Below are 19,992 nucleotides of genomic sequence, written 5' to 3' on the forward strand. Positions count from 1 at the left end.
GGAAATCTCTGTCCCTCTTCTGTTTCCCTCACACAGTGGTTAGTGATTTGTAGATGTACCTGAAGTACATACAGATTCTTGAGTGATTTTGTTCCTTCTCCTCTACCTGTGCAGACCATGTTGGATGAAGATGATGTGAAAGTTGCTGTGGATGTCCTGAAAGAATTGGAAGCTTTAATGCCCAGCGCAGCAGGCCAGGAGAAGCAAAGAGACACTGAGCACCGGTTTGTCCTTACTGTCCTGTCCTTTGGAAGTTTAGGATACTGTGACGGTTGAATTTTGTGGACCAGCCAAGCAAAACTGTGGGCAAGTTTACAGAATCTGGACTGGTCATATATGATATTGTTGGATCTGTTTTTATTGCTCCCTGCTAAGAGTATGTAGCAAATACTAGGATGTTCAGAAGAGAGAAATGAGGGTTGAAAGAGGCTGAATATGTTTGTGGCTTGATTCTTTATTGGCCGCTAGGGGTGCCATAGTTACTGAAACTCTAATTCAGTTCAACACCTAGTTGGGCACCTACCTTGTACATGACACTGTACTGGGTGCTTGGGGATGCAAAGATGAAGCTGGATTGGTTTTTTCTTTTTTAAACAGGTGCTTATTGATTTGTTAGGGACAGGACAAAGAAGAAGAAGCGGAGTCGAAGCCGAGATCGAGACCGAGATCGGGAACGAAATCGAGATAGAGACCACAAGCGGAGACACCGATCCCGTTCGCGATCACGCTCCAGGGCCCGGGAGAGGAACAAAGCCAAGTCTAGACACCGGTCAAGGAGCAGGAGTCAGAGTCCCCCCAAAGACCGGAAGGACCGGGACAAATACGGAGAGAGGAATCTGGATAGATGGCGGGATAAGCATGTGGACCGCCCTCCTCCTGAAGAGCCCACCATTGGGGACATTTATAATGGCAAAGTTACCAGCATCATGCAGTTTGGTTGCTTTGTGCAGCTGGAAGGACTAAGGTAATGGCTGGTGCTCTTCTGTTCACACCAGTGATGGGCAGAATTTCTTTTATCACTGAGGATTTTCACATTCTGAGAAGTTATTTTGATTAATGACACTTTAGAAATGGACTCTTTTGAAATGTTACATTTATTCCTTTCTCTGCCTTCAGGAGATCTGCCCTTTGCTGGTTGGGACAAGTGGAATTTCCCTCTGCACCCCATGTCTCCCTGTAGGGAGAGTGATAATACTATTTTATTGTTTCACCACCTTCATGGTACTTGTCTCTTGAGGTCAAGACCATTTTCTTTTGTTAGTTCCAACAAGGGTGGAAACTGGTTGGGGGAAAAGTATTTTCTGGTATGTTCCAGATGTGTCTGACTCTCCCTCAGGAAGCGGTGGGAAGGCCTGGTGCACATCTCTGAGCTCCGGCGGGAAGGTCGTGTGGCCAATGTAGCTGATGTGGTGAGCAAAGGCCAGAGGGTCAAAGTTAAAGTGCTGTCCTTCACTGGGACCAAGACCAGCCTGAGCATGAAGGTAGGTGAGATGGTCAGCCTATTCTTACATCTGACGGCCAAGGGAATGGAAGACAGCAGGTGAGCTAGCTCCCTTGTTTTTGTGCCTTAGGATGTGGATCAAGAGACCGGAGAAGATCTAAACCCAAATAGACGACGAAATCTTGTTGGGGAGACCAATGAGGAGACCTCAATGCGGAATCCTGATAGACCCACTCACCTATCCCTTGTCAGTGCCCCTGAAGTAGAGGATGACTCACTGGAACGCAAGCGCCTCACCCGAATCTCTGATCCAGAGAAGTGGGAGATCAAACAGGTTGGGGCCCTTAGCCTTTATGGCCAGATAGTCATTCAGCATGTAGCATGGTGCTTAGGGGTGTGTGCCCTGGAGCACGATGGCCTGGGATGACTTTTGGCCACTGTATTAGTCTGTTTTCACACTGCTGATAAAGACATACCTGAGACTGGGCAATTTACTAAAGAGGTTTATTGGATTTAAAACTCCACGTGGCTGGGGAGGCCTCATAATCATGGAAGAAGGTGAAAACCATGTCTCACATGGCAGCAGACAAGAGAAGAGAGCTTGTGCAGGGAAACTCCCCCTTTTTAAAACCATCAGATCTCATGAGAACAGCATAGGAAAGAGCTGCCCCATGATTCAGTTACCTCCCACTGGGTCCCTCCCATAACACATGGAAATTCAAGATGAGATTTGGGTGGGGACACAGCCAAACCTTGTCAGCCGCTTATTAGCTGTGTAATCCTTAACTAAGCTACTCTGCCTCGTTGTGCCTCAGCACCCTCATCTATAAAACACGACCCGTGTTGGTGGTGTGAAGATTAAATGAGTAGTTAAAAGAGGTCAAACTCTTAGGTTAGTGCCTGGCATATAGTAATTGCTATGTAAGTCTTCATTATTGTTTTTATCTTTCTTCACTAAATGTCATAACCATGGTATGTCAAGTACCATGCAGCGCTGGGGCTATAAAGACGAATATGGGCCGGGCGCGGTGGCCCAAGCCTGTAATCCCAGCACTTTGGGAGGCAGAGGCGGGCGGATCACAAGGTCAAGAGATCGAGACCATCCTGGTCAACATGGTGAAACCCCGTCTCTACTAAAAATACAAAAAATTAGCTGGGCATGGTGGCGCGTGCCTGTAATCCCAGCTACTCAGGAGGCTGAGGCAGGAGAATTGCCTGAACCCAGGCGGCGGAGGTTGTGGTGAGCCGAGATCGCGCCATTGCACTCCAGCCTGGGTAACAAGAGGGAAACTCCGTCTCAAAAAAAAAAAAAGACGAATATGGCCGGGCTCAGTGGCTCACGCCTATAATCCCAGCACTTTGGGAGGCCAAGGCGGGTGGATCATGAGGTCAATAGATCGAGACCATCCTGGTCAACAAGGTGAAACCCCATCTCTACTAAAAATACAAAAATTAGCTGGGCATGGTGGCACACGCCTGTAATCCCAACTACTCGGGAGGCTGAGGCAGGAGAATTGCTTGAACCCAGGAGGTGGAGGTTGCGGTGAGCCGAGATCGTGCCATTGCACTCCAGCCTGGGTAACAAGAGCGAAACTCTGTCTCAAAAAAAAAAAAAGACAAATATATCATGGTTCCTATGCTTAAGGAGCTCAAAGTCCAGCAGAGGAGACAGATCTAAACAAATAATTGTGAGGGATTACATATTTTTATTTTATTTTATTTTTGAGACAAGGTCTTGCTTGCTCTGTTGCCCAGGCTGGAGTGCAGTGGCATGACCATGGCCCCCTGCAGCCTCAACCTTCCAGGTTCAAGCTATCCTCCCACCTCAGCCTCCCAAGTAGCTGCGACCCCAGCCGCATGCCACCATGCCCAGCTAATTTTTTAATTTTTTGCAGAGACAGTCTTGCTGTTACCAGGGCTGGTCTCAAACTCCTGGGATCCAAGTGATCCTCTTGAGCCGAGATTGTGCCACTGCACTCCAGCCTGGCGATAGAGTAAGACTTCGTCTCAAAAAAAAAAAAAATTGGGTTTTCTATATGAAACCTCTGTGATTAACTCTCCTAGAAAAGAGTTTTGGCTGGGCATGTGGCTCACACCTGTAATCCCAGCACTTTGGAAGCCAAGGCAGGAGGATTGCTTGAGGCCAGCAGTTTGAGACCACCCTGGGCAAATAGTGAGACCCTGTTGCTAGAACAAATTTAAAAGTTAGCCAGGTATTGTGGTGTGCACCGGTAGTCTCAGCTATTCAGGAGAATGATGAAAGAGAATTGCTTGAGCCCAGGAGTTTGAGGTTGCAATGAGCTTTGATCAGGCCACCACACTTCAACATAGGTGACAGAGCAAGATCCTATTTCAAAAAAACAAAACCAAAAACAATGAAAAAAGTTTTGATCTTAGCAGATTACAAATGCTGCCTTCTCTTTGGCTAGATGATTGCTGCCAATGTCCTTTCTAAGGAAGAGTTTCCAGACTTCGATGAAGAGACTGGCATTCTCCCTAAGGTGGATGATGAAGAAGGTAACTAGTCAGTTGGATTGAGAAAGATAATTGGCAAGTTGAGTGAGCTGTTGTATTTTGTGATTAGCTTGTTTAGTGGCTATTAATCACTGTTCTTTGGGTCTCACTATTCATCTCTCAAAAAAAAAAAAAAAAAGGATCTTACCACGATGGAAGCAAGAAATTCATTTTTCTGACAAATGCTTATGTATTATTATATTTGTTGCTTATACTAAGCTCTCAGGGCCAGGCATGGTGGCTCATGCCTGTACTCTCAGCACATTGGGAGGCTGAGACGGGCAGATCACCTGAGGTCAGGAGTTTGAAACCAGTCTGGCCAACATAGTGAAACCCTGTCTCTACTAAAAATACAAAAATTAGCTGGGCGTGGTGCTGGGCGCCTGTAATTCCAGCTACTCAGGAGGCTGAGACAGGAGAATTGCTTGAACCTGCGAGATGGAGGTTGCAGTGAGCCGAGATCACTGGGTGACACTCCAACCTGGGTGACAGAGTGAGATTCTGTCTCAAAACAAAAACAAAACCAAAATGCTTTCAGGATATAAAAAGTTAAAATTGTATTTTTGAGAGTAAATTTGATCTCATATTCTTAGTAATTATTCTGAAAACCCTGGATTCACCTAGGTAACCTCTGAGTTGCCCTGGAAACAACTTTTAACTCAGCCCATAATGACTTTTTTGAAATTATGAAATCTTATAATAGAATTCTATAATTTATATTATAATAGTGAACACCTATGAACCCATCACCCAGCTTAAAAAGTAGAATTTTGGAAGCACCTCTGAAGCCCCTCCATGCTCCCCTCTGCTTAGATCTTCTTTCTCCCTCCTCGGAGTGACCACCATCCCAAATTTGTGTTAATCGCTCCCTTGCTTTTCTGTAGAGTTTTACCATCTACATATCTATCCCTAAACATTATAGTGTGTGGTCTATTTTTGAACTTAACTCATATTTCTTTTTTTTGACTTACATATTTTTGATATTTATCTGTTATTGGTATTTCACTCATTTCCATTGTTAGTGTTTTTATACACAAATTGTCTATAATTTATCCATTTTACTTTTGGTAGACATATGAGTTGTTTCTTGGTTTTTTGTTAATCTTTGTGAATAATAGTATTTTGAAATTGCTATATTGTCTCTCAGTGCTTATGTGCAAAACGTCTTTTTTTTTTGCTAAATACGTACAATTACTGGCAAGGCCAAGTGTCATGGCTCACCCCTGTCGTCCTAGCACTTTGGGAAGCTGACTGAGAAGATGACAGGATTGCTTGAGCCTAGAAGTTTGAGACCAGCCCTGGCAACATAGCTAGGCCCTATCTTTACAATAATAATAATAATAATAATAATAATAATAATAATAAATTAGCCAGGTGTAGTGATATGTGCCTGTACTCCCAGCTACTAGAGAGGCTGAAGAGAGAGGATTGCTTGAGCCTGGGAGGTCAAAGGTACAGTGAGCTATTGTCATGCCACTGTGCTGTAGCCTGGGCAACAGAGCAAGACCCTGTCTTTTTTAAAAAAATTACTGGGTAGTAAGAAATGTGTGTGTTTGACTCTGCTGGGCAGTTCCAAATTGTTTGCTATTGGTTTCCGTACCGTTTATATTTTTGCCATAAGCTTAAGCAAATTCCATTTGGTGTTGTTCAATTGTCCAACTAATTTTTTGCAAATTTATTATGGGTTAAGGATTATTCCATAATGAAGTTGGATGGCAAATGCCTTAGTACCATTTAGAATGTCAGGAGAACATTTTATCACAGGCTTAACTTCTTTTGAAAGTAGGTCTGGGCTTGGTGCAGTGGCTTAAACCTGTAATCCCAGCACTTTGGGAGGCCAAGGTGGGTGAATCGCCTGAGGTTGGGAGTTCGAGACCAGCCTGACCAACATGGAGAAACCCTGTCTCTACTAAAAAAATACAAAATTAGCCAAGCATGGTAGCACATGCCTGTAATCCCAGCTACTTGAGAGGCTGAAGCAGGAGAATTGCTTGAATTCAGGAGGCAGAGGTTGCGGTGAGCCAAGATCGCGCCATTGCACTCCAGCCTGGGCAACAAGAGTGAAACTCTGTCTCAAAAAAAAAAAAAGGAAAGAAAGTAGGGATGATCAGTTCTTGGCCTGGAGCACAAATGCCCTAGAAATGGCTGGTGGTGGGGGGAATAGTCACTTGGGTTGGAGTTTTACTTGCATTGCTGTTGTTTTGACCTGGGAAGCTTTCTTTTTGAGATAGAGTTTTATTCTTGTTGCCCAGGTTAGAGTACAGTGGTGCAGTCTTGGCTCACTGCAACTTCTGCCTCCTGGATTCAAGTGATCCTCCTGCCTCAGCCTCCTGAGTAGCTGGGATTGCAAGCACTCACCACCATGCCTGGCTAATTTTTTTGTATTTTTAGTAGAGATGGGGTTTCACCATGTTGGCCAGGCTGGTCTGGAACTCCTGACTTCAGGTTATCCACCCGCCTCGGCCTCCCAAAGTGCTGGGATTACAGGTGAGAGCCACCATGCCCAGCATTTTTGTTTGTTTTTGAGATGGAGTCTTGCTCTGTCATCCAGGTTGGAATGCAGTGGTGCGATCTAGGCTCACTGCAACTTCTGCCTCCCAGGTTCAAGCGATTCTCCTGCCTCAACCTCCTAAGTAGCTGTGATTACAGGCACGTGTCACCATGCTCGGCTTATTTTTGTATTTTTGTAGAGACGGGTTTAACCATGTTGGTCTGACTGGTCTCGAATCCTGACTTCGTGATCCATCCTCCTCGCCCTCCCAAAGTGCTAGGATTACAGGCGTGAGTCAGGGCACCGGACTTTTTTTTTTTTTTTTTTTTTTAAGACGGAGTCTCACTCTGTTACCCAGGCTGGAGTGCAGTGGCTCGATCTCAGCTCAGTGCAACCTCTGCCTCCCAGGTTCAAGCTATTCACCTGCCTCAGCCTCCTGGGACTACAGGTGCCTGCTCCCAAGCCTGGATAATTTCTGGATTTTTAGTAGATACAGAGTTTTGCTATGTTGGCCAGGCCAGGCTGGTCTCAAACTCTTGACCTCAAGTGATCCTCCTGCCTTGGTCTCCCAAAGTTCTGAGATTGCAGGCATGAGCCAGTGTGCCCCACGAGGAGAAGCTATTACTGATAAAGATTGCTGGTGCCTATGGAAATTGTTTTGATGAAAATTGTTATTCTCTCTTGTTTATGACTAATTCTTCTTTTGGGGGAACTTTTAGATGAGGACCTTGAGATTGAATTGGTTGAAGAAGAGCCTCCATTCCTGAGAGGGCACACTAAGCAAAGCATGGACATGAGCCCCATTAAAATCGTCAAGGTGAGAATTGCTGGACCTTTAACCTGGAAATGCCAAGTGGACTTCTTTCTCTAAAGTAACGGGTCAGGTTATTAGATCTGCGCAAGTAGAACTTGGGCCACTGAAAGGCTTATTGGCTGTCAGCCAGGGTCTAGAATAGTTTTGTTTTACATGGAGTTTGGGTTGGCTTTATTGCTTTTGCCTGTTTAATTCTTTTGTGCTACTTTTGTGTGTTTTGGGTGGAAGCAGAGATAGAACGCTTAATCTACCATCCTTGCCTTTGCCTGGGTTCCTTAGGGCTTGAATGTTGCAGATTGAAAGGCAGTTTTGAAGGATTTACTTGAGCAGTTGGGACTGGCCACCATAGAAAGCTGTAGCATTGGGTGTTAGGGAGGGCAGAGTTGCGAGGGGAATGTGAACTCGAATCCATAGAACAGTAAAAATTTTAGATATGGAAAAGGGTGTATTAAAGGTCTCCCTGCCCAGCACATATGTAATGCATATGATCCATGCATATAATTCTTCTACAGTGTTCTTCTTATGTGGTCATCTCATAGCTGCATGACATTGTTAGTGACAGGGAATTCACCAGCCCTTCAGGAGGTACATTTCATCATTAGATGGATCTGATCGCTAGTTCTTCTTTAGGCTGACCTAAAACCTCATCCACATTGGTCTTGATTTTGGATCCCGGGGTCATACAGAAAAATGCCGATCCCTTTCTTATGTCCTTCATACATTTAAAGGTAGCACATCATTCCTATCTCATCTTGAAACTCAACATCCAATTCTTTCAATGATTTATCATTGTCCTTGTTCGTTTTGTCTGAATATGCTACAGTTTATCCATTTCTTTCATATAGTCTGTTACGTTGGTAGGAACTTTATTCCAGGTGTAGTCTCATGTTTTAGGTTACAGGGGCTTAACATCTACATTTTGTTTCCTGGACATTTAATTCATGTTGATTTTTCTTCTGTTGTATAGAACCCAGATGGCTCCCTCTCCCAAGCAGCAATGATGCAAAGTGCCTTGGCCAAAGAAAGGCGGGAACTCAAGCAGGCCCAGCGGGAAGCCGAGATGGATTCTATTCCCATGGGGCTCAACAAACACTGGGTTGACCCTCTGCCTGATGGTAGGACCCTTGGAGAGGTGTATGGACCTTGTTTAAAAATATGAGCCTTCCAGAACACAGGGACGGGGCACTCCCAGCACACACTAAAAATTCACCCTTAGGCCAGCATAGTGGCTCATGCCTGTAATCCCGGCACTTCAAGTGGCCAAGGCGGGTGGATCACCTGAGGTCAGGAATTTGAGACCAGCCTGGCCAACATGGTGAAACCCTGTCTCTAGTAAAAAAAAATAAACAAATTAGCCGGGTGTGGTGGCACATACTTGTCATCCCAGCTACTCAGCAGGCTGGGAGAATTGCTTGAACGCAGCAGGCAGAAGTTGCATGAGCCAAGATCAGGCCACTGCATTCCAGCCTGGTTGATAGAATGAGACTCTGTCTCTAAAAAAATTTACTGTTGATTTTTCACTTCAGTTACAGCATGTCTGTTTTTTTTCTTAAACGTGTTTAAAACCAAAAAAAATTTTTTTTTTTTTTTTTGAGACGGAGTTTCGCTCTTGTTACCCAGGCTGGAGTGCAATGGCGCGATCTCGGCTCACCGCAACCTCCGCCTCCTGGGTTCAGGCAATTCTCCTGCCTCAGCCTCCTGAGTAGCTGGGATTACAGGCACGTGCCACCATGCCCAGCTAATTTTTTGTATTTTTAGTAGAGACGGGGTTTCACCATGTTGGCCAGGATGGTCTCGATCTCTCGACCTCGTGATCCACCCGCCTCGGCCTCCCAAAGTGCTGGGATTACAGGCTTGAGCCACCGCGCCCGGCCCCCCTTTTTTTTTTTTTTTTTTTTGAGCCAGAGTCTCACTCTGTCACCAGACTGGAGTGCGGTGGCGTAATCTTGGCTCACTGCATCCTCCACCTCCCAGGTTTAAGTGCCATGACCAGAGTTGCATTTCCAAAGGATGATTCAGAGTGTCCTGCAGAATGAGTTCGATGGGGCACATGTGATGATTTAGGAAGCCTTTATACTAATTCAGAAGAGAGAGGATGGTGGCTTGAACGTGGAGGTAGCAAAGAGGAGGGATGCACTTGAGAAAAGTGACTTGTTGAATGTAGAGTAACAGGAGTGGCCAAAGGTGACTTCCAGGTTTCTGATATGAGCACTAGGATGAATCATGGGAACACCGGAGGAGACATGGGTTTGTGGGAAAAGATGTGGAATTCAGTTTTGGACTTGTATCCAAGGTAACTAGAGGACATCTTAGGTTGAGTTATCCAGTGTAGAATTGAGTATAAGAGCTCAGAAGAAAGGTCTGGGCTGGAGACAGAAGTTTGAGAATTCTGTTAATTTAGGTAACAGTTTGGCTGCATATAATAGAGATTCAAAATACTAGATTAGGCTTGGCATGTTGGCTCACGCCTGTAATCTCAACACTTTGGGAGGCTGAGGCAGGAAAATTGCTTGAGACCAGGGGTTCAAGACCAGTCTGGGCAACATGTTATGACCTCGTCTCTATTTTATTTTTTGAGATGGAGTCTCACTGTGTTGACCCAGCTGGAGTGCAATGGTGCGATTTTGGCTCACTGCAACCTCTGCCTCCCAGGTTCAAGTGATTCTCCTGTCCTAGCCTCTTGAGTAGCTAGGACTACAGGCATGCACCACTGTGCCTGGCAAATTTATTCATATTTTTAGTAGAGACAGGGTTTCACCGTGTTGGTCAGGCTGGTCTTGAACTCCTGACCTGAAATGATCCGCCCATCTTGGCATCCCAAAGTGTTGGGATTACAGGTGAGCCACCGTGCCTGGCCCTTGTCTCCATTTTAAAATCAAATTTTAAAAAAATGACAAAAAATGCAAGATTAGAAATATTTATTCATTGTTTAACAATATCATCTTCCATTTCCTCAGAATAAACCCATTCATTCCCTTTTGCCCTTTAGTGAGGTGTTCTCTGTGACCCTTCTTTGGCCTCTGCCAAAGCTCACTTATTTTGTTAGTTGGCATAAGTTATTTTTTCATAGCTGGCTTTTGGCATCAAATTTGTAAAATGTTTGCATATTCTAGAGCACCAGTAAAACTCTCTCATTATTTTTGCTCCTCACTCAAGCCATAATTCCAAGGCGAACCTTAAAAATATAAGCTAGGTCCGGGTGCGGTGGCTCACACCTGTAATCCCAACACTTTGTGAGGCTGAGGCAAGCAGATCGCTTGAATCCAGGAATTTGAAACCAGGCTGGGCAATGTGGTGAAGCCCCGTCTCTGCAAAAAATACAAAAATTAGGCCCTGTGTGGTGGCTCATGCCTGTAATCCCAGCAGTTTTGAAGGCTGAGGTGGGTGGATCATCTGAGGTCAGGAGTTCAAGACGAGCCTGACCAACACGGTGAAACCATGTCTCTACTAAAAATACAAAATTAGCAGACGTGGTGACATGCACCTGTAATCCCAGCTACTTGGGAGGCTGAGGCAGGAGAATCACTTGAATCCGGAAGGCAGAGGTTGCAGTGAGCTGAGATCACGCCATTGTACTCCAGACTGGGCAACAAGAGTGAAACTCCATCTCAAAAAAAAAAAAAAAAAAAAAAATTAGCTGGGTGTGGTGTCATGCACCTGTAGTCCCAGCTACTGAGGAGGCTAAGGTGGGAGGATGGCTTGAGCCCAGAAGGTGGAGGTTGCAATGAGCTGAGATCATGTCACTGCACTTCAGCCTGCTGGGCATGAGAGCCAGACCCTGTCTCAAAAAAAAAAAATAGATAAAAAATAAAAATTAATCTGAGAGAAGCCAGACACAACAGATCACATATTGTATGAAATATCCAGAATAGGTAAACCCATAGACATAGAAAGTAGACTAGTAGTTGCCAAGGAGAAGGAAAAGGGAGAAATGGGGAGCAACTGCTAATCAGTACAGGGTTTCTTTTTGAGATGATGAAAATGTTCTAAAATTAGATAATGGGGTTGGCTGCACAACTTTATAAATACACAGTAAAACACTGAGTTAGACACTTGAAAAGAGTGACATGGAGGCCAGGTGTGGTAGCCCACATTTGTAATCCCAGTACTTTGGGAGGCCAAGGAGAGAGGATTCCTTGAGTCCAGGAATTTGAGGCTGCAGTGAGCTATAATTGCACCACTGCACTCCAGCCTGGGCAACAGAGTCTCAAAAAAGAAAAAAGAAGAGTGTGACATGGCCTGTGAATTACATCCCGCTATAGCACTTATTTAAAAGGCAGAGAGTGCTGGGCATGGTGGCACGCCTGGAATTCCATTACTTTGGGTGGCTGAGGTGAGTGGATTGCTCGCTCCCAGGAATTCGAGACCAGCCTGGCAACATAGAGACATCTTCTCTCTTCAAAATTTAAAAATGAGGCAAAAGGACAACTTAAAACCAGGAGATCGAGGCTGCAGTGAGCCGGGATTGTGCCACTGCACTCCCACTTGGATGACAGAACAAGACTCGGCCTCAAAAAAGAATTCCAGTGTCCAACAATCAGGTCTTCACTTCTCTCAACTAACCTTTCTTCTGACATCACAGGTGTGTAGCACCACTTGTTACAGTCTCTTTCCCACTCCCTGCTGCCCCTTCTATATTCTTTTCTTCACATTAATTTGCTTCTTTGAGTACTTTTGATCACGGATCACTGAATTGAAATGCTGCATGTGTAGTACTTACCTGCCATTTTATTTTTTCCGTGGTGCGTCCTTTTTTTTTTTTTTTTTCAAGATGGGGTTTCACCATGTTGGCCAGGCTCGTCTTGAACTCCTGACCTCAGGTGATCCACCCACCTCAGCCTCCCAAAGTGCTAGGATTGCAGGTGTGAGCCACCGTGCCTGGCTTTTTTTTTTTTTTTAGACAGAGTCTTGCTCTTGTCGCCCAGGCTGGAGTGCAATGGTGCGATTTTGGCTCACTACAACTTCTGCCTAGTAGGTTCAAGTGATTCTCCTGCCTCGGCCTCCTGAGTAGCTGGGATTACAGGTGCCCACCACCATGTGCAGCTAATTTTGTATTTTTAGTAGAGACAGGGTTTTACCATGTTGTCCAGGCTGCTCTCAAACTCCTAACCTCAGGTTATCCCCCCATCTCAGCCTCCCAAAGTGCTGGGGTTATAGGCGTGAGCCACCGTGCCCAGCCCCCTGGTGCATCTTGAGGTAGCTTGAGGACAATCCTAAGTTGCCTGTTTTCCTTTACAGCGGAAGGCAGACAGATTGCTGCCAACATGAGGGGTATTGGGATGATGCCCAATGATATTCCTGAGTGGAAGAAACATGCTTTTGGGGGCAACAAAGCCTCTTATGGGAAAAAGACCCAGATGTCAATCATTGAGCAGAGGGAGAGCCTGCCCATCTACAAACTGAAGGAGCAGTTGGTGCAGGTGAGAAGCCCTTTTATGATGTATTGGTGGGGAGTAGGGTTGGTTTCTAAAAGAGGGATGACATTTTTAAATTGAAACTAGCCGGGCGCGGTGGCTCAAGCCTGTAATCCCAGCACTTTGGGAGGCCGAGGCAGGCGGATCACAAGGTCGAGAGATCGAGACCATCCTGGTCAACAAGGTGAAACCCTGTCTCTACGAAAAATACAAAAAATTAGCTGGGCATGGTGGTGCGTGCCTGTAATCCCAGCTACTCAGGAGGCTGAGGCAGCAGAATTGCCTGAACCCAGGAGGCGGAGGTTGCGGTGAGCCGAGATCGCGCCATTGCACTCCAGCCTGGGTAACAAGAGCGAAACTCCATCTCCAAAAAAAAAAAAAATTGAAACTAGCGGGACAAGTATGTGCCTACTTGAAGTGGCTCTTCCAAAAGGGATAAGAAAAAAGGAGAAAAGGCCAGGGAAACTCTGTCTCTACTAAAAATACAAAAATTAGCTGGGCATGTCAGCGCACACCTGTAGTCCCAGCTACTCGGGAGGCTGAGGCAGGAGAATTGCCTGAACCCAGGAGGCAGAGGTTGCAGTGAGCCGAGATCACGTCATTGCACTCCAGCCTGGGTAACAAGAGCGAAACTCCGTCTCAAAAAAAAAAAAAAAGAAAAAAGGAGAAAATTTGCATTTTTTTTTTTTTTTTTTAAAAGATGGAGTTTCACCATGATGGCCAGCCTGGTCTTGAACTCCTGACCTCAGGTGATCCACGTACCTCAGCCTCCCAAAGTGCTAGGATTATAGGCATGAGCCACTGTGCCCAGCCAAAGGAGAAAACTTTCTAAATACTTTTTAAAATGATGGGTGCAGGGATGTTAGCTTGTACCTGTGCACATTGGGAGGCCAAGGCAGGAGGATCACTTGAGCCTGGGAGTTTGAAACTAGGCTGGGCAACATAGGGAGACCTCGTCTCTACAAAAAAATACAAAATTTACCTGAGTATGGTGGTCCTTGCCTGTAGTCCCAGCTACTCAGAAGGCTGAGATAAGAGGACTGCTTGAGCCTGAGAGGTCAAGGCTGCAATGAACTGCACTCCATCCTGGGTGACAGAGCAAGACTCTGTATCAAAAATGTCTGTGTGTGTGTGTGTGTGTGTGTGTGTGTACACATACATATGTATATGTCCATATATTTTCTTTTTCCTGGGGACCCTAGAACAGTTCCAGGTGGGCAGAGTATTGTGTTGCATGGACCAACAGCTCTGGTCAGTAATTAAAAATGAGGAAGGCCAGGCATGGTGGTTCACGCCTATAACCCCAACACTTTGGGAGGCCAAGGCAGGCGGATCACCTGAGGTCGGGAGTTCGAGACCAGCCTGACTAACAGGAAGAAACCCTGTCTCTACTAAAAATACAAAAATTAGCCAGACATACTGGTGGGCACCTGCAGTCCCAGCTACTTGGGAGGCTGAGGCAGGAGAATCGCTTGAACCTGAGAGGTGGAGGTTGCAATGAGCTGAGATCATGCCACTGCACTCCAGCCTGGGTGACAGAATGAGACTTCATCTCAAAAAGAAAAAAAAAGCTTTTTTTATATGCCTTGTTATTGGGATCAGCTCTGGTTTATTTAACTAGTCCTGTATCCATAGAAAGATAGTTGATTATAATCCTTGGCTGTTACAAACAATATAGAAATAAGAAATAACTTTTGAGGAAAGATACTAGAAATTTGGGAGTTACAGTGGGAAGGAACACTTTTTATGTGTCTTTTAAATTTATTGTTGACTTCTTTAACCGTATGTGTGTGTATGTCCCCCTTTTCTTCAGTGTTAGAATATAGTCATTAATTATTTTATTCCAAAGTAGCATGTGGCAAATTTTAATGACCATATTTATATTCTGTTGCTTTAGGCCGTCCACGACAATCAGATCCTGATTGTTATTGGTGAGACAGGATCTGGAAAGACAACACAGATCACCCAGTACCTGGCGGAGGCAGGCTACACTTCCAGGGGCAAGATTGGGTGTACCCAGCCCAGAAGAGTGGCAGCAATGTCAGTGGCCAAAAGGGTGTCGGAGGAGTTTGGTTGTTGCTTAGGCCAAGAGGTAAGTAGATAGTGGAGTCACTCTAAAAATACCAGAAGCAAAGGCCCAGATCTCCTAACCTATCAAATGGAAATACGAATAATACTGCCTTTTCGCAGGTTTCTCCTGAGGGAGAGAGGGTTCCCATTGTCATAATCAGTCTGTTCAGGGTATGGTCTAAGATATACCTTACTATGAGGAAATTACTATACATCTTGATCAAATTCTTAAGATTATGAGTAACAGTGACTGTGCTGAAATCCTGCCCGGTGATTGGGAAGAGGAGACATTTGTATCCTAGGTTTTCCCTTCCGTTCTGCTTTAGGTGGGCTACACCATTCGATTTGAGGACTGCACTAGCCCTGAAACAGTCATCAAGTACATGACAGATGGGATGTTGCTTAGGGAGTGCTTGATCGACCCTGACCTCACTCAGTATGCAATCATCATGTTGGACGAGGCACATGAGAGGACAATTCACACCGATGTGCTCTTTGGATTGTTGAAAAAGGTAACTAGATGCTCTTTAATGACCCTTTTACTTGCTGGACACTGAATTCTGGGAGTTGGATTTGAGTACCTGTGTCTTTTTGGGTAGTCCTTTTCAGTAAGCCACATTCTATTTCTCTTTAGACAGTTCAGAAACGGCAGGACATGAAGCTGATTGTCACCTCAGCCACCTTGGATGCAGTGAAGTTTTCTCAATACTTCTATGAAGCTCCCATTTTCACCATCCCAGGTCGAACATATCCAGTGGAAATACTGTACACAAAGGAGCCTGAGACAGATTATCTGGATGCCAGCCTGATTACTGTTATGCAGATCCATTTAACAGAGCCACCAGGTAAAGAAAAAGCAGTATTTTTCCTCTTAGGCCAAGAGTCCTCATATGAATATTTTTTTTGCTAATCTTTTTAGAAACACCTTCATCTCTCTGCAAGCCTCAGGCTTGTATGTTTGAAATGGTGTTGGTAGCCGGGTGCAGTGGCTCATGCCTGTAATCCCAGCACTTTGGGAGGCCAAGGCAGGTAGATCACAAGGTCAGGAGATTGAGACCATCCTGGCCAACATGGTGCAACCCCATCTCTACTTAAAATATAAAAATTAGCCAGATGTGGTGGCAGGTGCCTATAGTCTCAGCTACTGTGGAGGCTGAGGCAGGAGAATCACTTGAACTCGGGAGGTGGAAGTTACAATGAGCCAAGAGCGTGCCACTGCATTCCAGCCTGGGTGACACAGGAAGACTCCATCATACACAAAAAAGAATTGGTGGTGGTTATAATGTCATATTGTCATATAAACAGACTTCTATTGTTTACTTATTGGTCAGAATATGAATGTATATTTTCTGTTATTTGAAGTTTTATTAAAAAGTCACCGTAGCCTTTGTATAGAACACACACACACAGTTAGAAGGTAAATTAATGCTTTATTCTCCTCATAGGTGATATCCTGGTCTTCCTGACTGGTCAGGAAGAGATTGATACTGCTTGTGAGATCCTGTATGAAAGAATGAAATCCCTGGGACCTGATGTTCCGGAGTTAATTATCCTCCCAGTGTACTCTGCGCTTCCCAGTGAGATGCAGACCCGAATCTTTGACCCAGCTCCACCAGGCAGCAGAAAGGTAACATAGGCAAAAGGAAGCTCCCATGTCCCCTGAAATCATGTGTTCTGTGCAGCTTGTCATAGTAGGGATTGCTCAGGATGTATGCAAGTCTTGTTTGTTAGGTTTTGGAGACTGGTCCAAGCAATTTGTTTAGGAATGAGGGTCTAGTATGTGACCTTTGCTCTTATTCCTCATCTCCTTCATTTGACAAATATTTTTTGAGCATCTACCAGATTTTGGGCTATGCATGGGAGCTGCATTATGAGAACAAGCCTCTATCTGCAGTGGGGCATCCCTAGTCAACAGACTTTCAGCATATAGTGTGAAAAGGCCACTCATGCTTGGATACCCAGGTGGGAGCACCCAATCCTGTCTTCTTAGGGGAAATAAGAATCTAAGCTAGTCCTGGAGAGCTCACGAAAGGCAAGGGGACAAGCTTTCTGAGGACACAGAACTGTCTGTGATGGCCTGGAGGCGAGGAAGTGGGGCCAGTTCAGAGAATGGCGTAGTTCCGCTGGCTGGAACCAAGTATATGACTGTGTGTATGAGACATCAGGAAAGAAGACAGATGGATATAGGTATATTTTTAATAACATCTTTATTGAGATATAATTTACATACCTTTCAGTTAACTCCCCCACCCCCTCCTTTCTTTTTTTTTTTTTTTTTTTGAGACAGGGTGTCTGTCACTTAGTCTGGAGTGCAGAGGTGTGATCTCGGCTCACTGCAGCCTTTGCCTCTAAGGCTCAAGTGATCCTCCTGCCTCAGCCTCCTAAGCATGTGGGACTACAGGCATGTGTCACTATTCCTGGCTAATTTTTGTATTTTTTTGTGGAAGCACTTTTTTGCTCTGTTGCCCAGATTGGAATTTATGCTTTTAAAGTGTACAGTTCAATGGCTTTTAGTATACAGTTATTCCATGGTATGTGGGATTGGTTCCAGGACCCCCAAGGATACCAAAATCCAATTATGTTCAAGTCTCTTATATAAAATGCTGTAGTAGTTGCATGTACCTAAGCACATCTTCCTGTATGATACTTTAAACCATCTCTAGATTACCTATAATACCTCATACAGTGTAAATGCTATATAAGTAGCTGTTTTACTGTATTTTTTATTTGTATTATTTTTTATTATATTTTTTCCCCAAATATTTTTAATCTGCTATTGGTTGAATCCACAGATGGGGAACCAGCAGATACAAAGGGCTAACTGTATTCACAGAATTGTGCAGCCATCACCACAGTTGTATTTAGAACAATTTTATCTCCCTAAAAAGAAATCCTGTACCCTTTAGCAGTTACCTCCTACCCCCATTTACTTCTCTGCTCAGCCATTGGAAACTATTAATCTATACTTTCTATCTCTGTGGATTTGCCTATTCTAGACATTTCATATAAATGAAAGCATGTATTTGTGGCTGGCTTATTTCCAGTGATTTTTCTAGACTTAGAGTTTATCAACATTGTAGTATGTATCAGTACTTCATTTCTTTTTATTGCTGAATACTCTTCTGTTGTATGGGCACAAAAAAATTTGTTTATCCATTTATCACTTGATGGACATTGGAGCTGGGCGCAGTGGCTCATGCCTGTAATTTCAGCAGTAAGGGAGGCTGAGGCAGGTGGATCACCTGATGTCAGGAGTTCAAGACCAGCCTGGCCAACATGGTGAAACCCTGTCTCTACTGAAAATACAAAAATTAGCCGGGTGTAGTGATGGATGCCTATAATCCCAGCTATGTGGGAGGCTGAGGCAGGAGAATACCCTGAATCCAGGAGGCAAAAGTTGCATAGCTGAGATTGCACTCACTCCAGCCTGGGCAATGAGCAAAACTGTCTCAAAAAAAAGAAAGAAAGAGATAGACCTGGGAGTTGTTTCCCCTTTTAGGCTATCATGAACAGTGCTGCCATGAATATTTATTTACAAATTTTTGTGTGAGCCAGTTGCAGTGACTCATGCCTGTGATCCCAGAATTTTTTTTTTTTTTGAGACAGAGTCTTGCAGTAGTGCAATCTCGGCTCACTGCAACCTCTGTCTCCTGGGCTCAAGTGATTCTTCTGCCTCAGTCTCCCGAGTAGCTGGGATTACAGGCATGTGCCACAGCGCCCGGCTAATTTTTGTGTTTTTAGTAGAAAAGGTGTTTTGCTGTGTTGGCCTTGCTGGTCTCGAAGGATTACCCCAGGTAATCCACCTGCCTCTGCCTCCTAAAGTGCTAGGATTACAGGTGTGAGCCACCACACCCAGCCATTCCCAGCATTTTTAGAGGCCACGGTGGGATGATCCGTTGAGCCCAGAAGTTTAAGACCAGCCTGGGCAATATGGTTAAGACCCCTATCTCTACAAAAAATAAAAAAATAACCAGGCATGGTGACGTGTGCCTATATTCAAGAGGCTGAGGTGGGAGGATCACTGGAGCCCAGGAGGGTGAAGGTGCTGTGAGCCGTGGTCATACCACTGTGCTTCAGGTAGGGATACAGAGCAAACCAGACCCTGTCTCAGAAAACCAAGTTTTTGTGTGGACATATGTTTTCATTTCTCTTAGGCATATTCCTAAGAGTAGAAGGCAGATGGACTTGGCTGGCACAGTGGCTCACACCTGTAATCTCAGTACTTTCAGAGGCTGAGGCGGGCGGATCACTAGGTCAGGAGTTCAAGACTAGCCTGGCCAACATAGTGAAACTCTGTCTTTACTAAAAATACAAAAATTAGCTGGGTGTGGTGGCATATGCTTGTAGACCCAGCTACTGGGGAGGCTGAGGCAGGAGAATTGCTTGAACCTGGGAGGCAGAGGTTGCAGTGAGCCGAGATCATGCCATTGCACTTCATCCTGGGCAACAAGAGCAAAACTCCATCTCAAAAAAAAAAGTTAAAATGGACAAGACTTGGTGGGTATTAGCAGGTGAAGGAGAGAAAGGTGAGGGAAGTCAGGCATGACTCAGGTTTCTGGCTTGGGCAGCTGGATCGAAGATGGTGCTGAGGAGGGAAGCATGGGGGGACAATCAGGCTTGAGTGGAAAGATGGTGAATTTCTCCCCTAGTCTATTCCTAATAGTTGGAGTTCTTTCTAAGCAGGGCTTCTGTAGTTCTGTAGCAGGTAGGAGGCTTTCAGGGCCACTAAGATGCTGGCATGATGCATGTTATTCCAGTGCCTCCTAGTGATGATTTTTCCAAGCAGTTGTGTTTTATTAGCTGAACTTCTGGGTGGAAGAACAGTGACAGTGTCAAGCTGAGACTAATAATCCTCCAGATCACATAGACTGCTACACACACACACAAACTGTGAAATTCCTGTGTCGTCTCATAGTTCATTTTATGATCAGTTAAAAAAAGCAGTCTCCCTCTTGTTCCACATACATATTCCGCACAATACAAGCAGTCCATTTTTCAGTCCAGATGTCTCGGTAGGGGAAAGAAAAATCTCATTTGGCATTGGCACATGTGATGCCAGGAAATCTCTGCTTTCCCAGGGTGCTAGAAAATTAAAATTGTAGTAATCAACATTGGATCTAGAAAATGAGATATACAGTAGCTATTTGTACCAAATGAAATTGGCTTTGATTGGCCTTAGCTTTTTCCTGTACCTCTCAGGTACCATCCCTTTTCCAACTTAACCCTTAAGCTCAAGGTACCTCCTTTC

The 19,992-nt window shown here is 44.8% G+C and overlaps 1 protein-coding gene across 4 annotated transcripts in view; it reads left to right on the forward strand.

Moving 5' to 3' along the window:
- DHX8 (DEAH-box helicase 8) overlaps positions 1-19,992 on the forward strand; it is a 39,104-nt gene that overhangs the window by 6,099 nt on the left and 13,013 nt on the right. For 2 of the 4 annotated variants that reach the window (XM_003943651.4, XM_003943650.4), the window contains exons 5-16: positions 115-224; positions 617-964; positions 1,337-1,481; positions 1,572-1,775; positions 3,871-3,958; positions 7,166-7,263; positions 8,228-8,375; positions 12,499-12,680; positions 14,572-14,766; positions 15,071-15,256; positions 15,379-15,589; positions 16,190-16,371. In XM_003943651.4, the coding sequence (XP_003943700.2) occupies positions 115-224; positions 617-964; positions 1,337-1,481; positions 1,572-1,775; positions 3,871-3,958; positions 7,166-7,263; positions 8,228-8,375; positions 12,499-12,680; positions 14,572-14,766; positions 15,071-15,256; positions 15,379-15,589; positions 16,190-16,371 (2,097 nt within the window). The remainder of the gene's footprint in view (positions 1-114; positions 225-616; positions 965-1,336; positions 1,482-1,571; positions 1,776-3,870; positions 3,959-7,165; positions 7,264-8,227; positions 8,376-12,498; positions 12,681-14,571; positions 14,767-15,070; positions 15,257-15,378; positions 15,590-16,189; positions 16,372-19,992) is intronic. The other 2 variants (XM_039476108.2, XM_010331521.3) reach the window with 1 other exon arrangement.

This window comes from Saimiri boliviensis, chromosome 17, assembly GCF_048565385.1.
Source record: "Saimiri boliviensis isolate mSaiBol1 chromosome 17, mSaiBol1.pri, whole genome shotgun sequence".
Taxonomy (NCBI): Eukaryota; Metazoa; Chordata; class Mammalia; order Primates; family Cebidae; genus Saimiri; species Saimiri boliviensis.